Here is a 4,185-nt window from a genome sequence, read left to right as displayed (position 1 = left end):
AACACCGTTATTCCAGCCTCAGTTTAAAACGTGAGCACAGAGACTTGCAGCAGTTCTGTCCTCCGCATTTAACCTTGGCCGGGACAAACTGACTCTAACTTACTCTGACTCCAGTTGACCTTACAGGTGTTAGAATAACCTTTACATGCAGATATATTGTGAGATGTTTCCAGCAGATAATAGTGTTTTCAGTGTTGTCTAAAGGTGTATTTTCAGGTTATATTTCAACACATGGTGCCTCAGATGTTCATGTCACGGATCCCCGAATACACCCAATAGGCCATTTTACCCAATTTTGATAGAATTTTGTCTCATTTGCCTTCATACGAGCTGTTTTTTAGTTGTTATTGTTTTAATATGAATCTGCATTGAACTGAAGGTGTCTAAAAGTGTCGATAATTAAACTTCTTTGCACCTAAGATATGTTATAGTGCATTAAAATGTAGTAAAAATGTACTATTCCTCATCTTACTGGGAATCCCTCCCTGCCCTGCAAGCAAGGAACCCCGGGGGTCCCCACAACCCACTTTGACAAGCTTCACTCTCTCATTGTTTTAATAAACACAAACAAGGTGATGTGCGTCATGTTTTCCTTCGCAAACTAAAAGTAAAATAAAATGAAGTTACAGGTTCATAAACAATGATGAATTATTGGGAGTATCTAGGGGAGCATGCACTGGATTTAAATGAGGCTTCCTCCGTCAGTCCAGGACTCTTTCCCTTTACTAAGACGAGGATGGGCGTTTGTGGACTGCTCTGGAGTCTGCGTCACGTGGCCTGGTTTCTGCCACCCCATTGGTCCAAGGCACGTGTCTGGGAGGACGGTGGGAAAACGTCACTCGGGGGGCTCGTATTGAAAATAAGAACAAAACTCCAGAGTGAGAGTATTAGAGCATCAGTTTAGGAGCCTCTTTATTTACCCTTAGTTTAGTTTAGGCGTAGGCATTACTGAGCACACTGAAATCGGATAACAATAAATTGGATGGTGCGCAAATGGCACATGTTTGAGCTCTACGGTATCAGTTGTAACCCGAGATTGAGGGAATATATGTCAAAAAGTATGCTTTTCTCAGAGGACACTATCGCAAGGCTTTGCATGGTGTCCAAGGCACTCACTAGAATTTGAGTTTTCTTTTTTTATTTATTTTACGCGTGCCGGTTTTTTTTCGCAATTTAATTTCCCCAAAGTTCTTTGCGAATTTTATTGCAGCAGAGAGAGAGCGATAAAGGGGTTAAAGAGAGTAAAGCGGGGAAAGTGAATCAGTATGGAAGAAAATGATCACGGCAACAGAGACGTGGTGGAGCGGCAGGAGTCGGCGGATGAATCAAACAGAGCCATCCTTCCCCTCTTACAGGCGCCGGGGAACCTGCAGATCCCTCACCGGGTCACCAATTTCTTCATCGACAACATCCTGCGGCCGGATTTCGGACGGAAAAAGGACGGAGGCGCAAACCGCGAGGAGAGCAGCCTCGCATCGCGGGAGAGCCACAACAGCCCCGCCGCCCCTCAGACCGAGCCGGTGGGGAGCACGGTGCCGGCGGAGGGGACCTCCACTCCACACACGGTTACGGGGACCAAGAAGCCCGCTATAGCCGCCGAGGAGCCCCTGAAACCCCGCGGGGAGAACGGAGACCAGTGCCTAAGCTCAGACTCAGACAGTTCCCAAGCCAGCTCAACCCCATCCCAGTCTAAACCCATGCTGTGGCCAGCCTGGGTCTACTGCACCAGATACTCGGACAGGCCTTCTTCAGGTTGGTGGATGCGTTTTCCTCTATACCGTATTCTCTCGGTAACCTGAAATACCCCGTAACACTGACCCCGGATGCCTTGACCGACTTCTCCCGAGTAGAGCAGAGCGAACCGCGCCGTGCAGCTCAAACTGACAATTTACTAAATATAAATCCATGTAGAATTTCTTTAATATTATTTTACGCAAATCTCGCGGCAGACTACACGGAGAACAGGTCCTTGTACAGTGTAGGAGAAGTACCACCTAAAAGACAAAATAAAAATGTGGCTTTTCGGTGAGGGAGGGCCTATTTTAAAACGTAAAGGAGAAAGAAAAAAATATTTCATTAAAAACAGTGAAACTTTCCTTAAATCTTTACATTTTAATCACTCACAAAAACATAAAAAACAGCCACATTTTTTGAGCCATTACGCACAGATTTTTTTCTTCACTAAAATGTCTTCTTGCAAATTTCCCCGGGTAATGAATATGATAATACTGGGCTCCTACATATCTACTAAACATACGTGCGCTGGCAGGCTGCATGTCGTCCAGAGGACCTGCAGGTCTGCAAAATAATATTTTGGAGCTCTTGTCAAAGCTGTTTTGCTCCTTAGAAGCGTTGGGCGAGTTGTGTTTGGGATGGATTAAATATGCATCCTGTTCCACAATGGACGCTCCAACAGCCCATGTATATGCCGACCAGCAGTGAGGTTTTTTGTATTATTTCAAATCTTTATTTACAAGAAAACACAGGCTACAACTTCCCAGCCTGCAGAAAGGTTAATATCTTGTGTATTTTTCTTAGCATTGATCAAAAGTGGAGTACAACTTGTTCTCATGCATTATGTAACGCTGTATGGAGTGGCGTAGGCGACTACTACGAGTTGTAGCTGCACAGTTTTTATATCCACACGCTGATTCATCAGTATAGAGGCTCGGCCTGTGTTATGCGCTTTCATTAATGTTTGCCACACTGTTTGGAGGAAGGAATCGAGCACTTAGTCCAAAGCTCCACCAAATAGGCCTCCATCCAGATGGGAAATGACTGTGTATGTAATGTGTGCTGCTCCAATTCTATTCACGTTGGCTCATTGAGGAGCTTTTCAAGTGAACCACAGAAACTAAAATGCAAAGTAGCTGCACTGAAATGAATCCAGTGTTTCAGCTCACCTGCAAAACTGTGCCTGAGATGTGTCAGTGAAGTTTTTCCAGTGTTGTCCTATTGGTTAATAATTCCTTATTACTACAGACAGTGTCAGAGTGTGTGTGTGTGTGTGTGTGTGTGTGTGTACGTACGTATATGTGTGTAAAGCGAGGAAGAGGGATAGAAACAGGGAGGGAGGGGAGGTTTTGCTTCTTGGGTGTTTTCTTCAGTGGACGTGTCAACATTTTACAATCACCCTCCTCATTTTTTACAAGCTTTCCAAAAATGCTTTAGGGAATCAATAACATTTATTTTTGTGATTTATTTAAATGCAAAAAGCTTTTAAAGACACAGTCAAGTAATGACAACACATGTCTGAACAGCCATTTGTTTACTTATTCCTCGATTTTGGAGATTAAAATCAGTTAGAAAATCTGTATTTTCTCCTAAATTAGACTTTAGGCACCTGTTTTAGATAAAGGTGTAGGCTCACTCCTAAACTTTAAGTAGTAGAATAGTATGCTAGTTATACGTGGGTTGAGTATTTTCATGAGAAAACCTAAAAATGTGTATGGTTTCATTTATAAAGTTGCTTATAAAGCCGTTTGCCTGAATATCGCCCATGTAAAAGTTAACCTATCTTTTTTCAAATGTTGCCCATATTCATGACCATGTTTTGATACTGACAAACCTATATATGTGTGTCTGTGACTCCCCCACCCCCATATCACCCATACTACAGGGCCAAGATCCCGCAAACCAAAGAAGAAATCGACCAGCAAAGAGGACAAGCGACCACGGACGGCCTTCACAGCAGAACAGCTGCAAAGACTAAAATCGGAGTTTCAGACAAATCGGTATCTGACCGAGCAGAGGCGGCAGAACCTGGCGCAGGAGCTGGGCCTGAACGAGTCCCAGATCAAGATCTGGTTTCAGAACAAGAGGGCCAAAATCAAGAAGGCCACCGGCGCTAAAAACAGTCTGGCCCTGCACCTGATGGCACAGGGACTGTACAATCACGCCACCGTCTCGTCGAAAGACGAAAAATCAGACAGCGATTGATTTCCAGAGAAGTCACAGAAACCTCCTGACGAAAAAGAAGCTATAGTAATCCTATGATAGATTTTTATAGAGATATCACTGCAAAACTCTACCTACAGGAATATTTAATGATACCACAGCAGATAAAAATAAGTTCTAATACTATCACTATACCCAATACTGACCCACTACTGACACACCAAGGGTCCAGGACTCCGGGAAATCTCAAATAAATCCTACAATAAGTCCCAACAGGAATACTTAATG

The 4,185-nt window shown here is 43.7% G+C and overlaps 1 protein-coding gene across 1 annotated transcript; it reads left to right on the top strand.

The window, feature by feature from the left end:
* The first annotated feature begins 1,265 nt into the window (after positions 1 to 1,265).
* en2a (engrailed homeobox 2a) lies at positions 1,266 to 3,939 on the top strand. Its single transcript, XM_070928338.1, has 2 exons — positions 1,266 to 1,752; positions 3,620 to 3,939. Exons 1-2 carry the CDS (start codon positions 1,266 to 1,268, stop codon positions 3,937 to 3,939), a joined length of 807 nt encoding a protein of 268 aa, XP_070784439.1.
* Positions 3,940 to 4,185: the final 246 nt, after the last annotated feature.

The sequence above is a fragment of the Enoplosus armatus genome, chromosome 21 (assembly GCF_043641665.1).
Source record: "Enoplosus armatus isolate fEnoArm2 chromosome 21, fEnoArm2.hap1, whole genome shotgun sequence".
Classification (NCBI taxonomy): domain Eukaryota; kingdom Metazoa; phylum Chordata; class Actinopteri; order Centrarchiformes; family Enoplosidae; genus Enoplosus; species Enoplosus armatus.
Note: the sequence above shows the minus strand (reverse complement) of the source record. Positions and strands in the feature narration are given on the sequence as shown.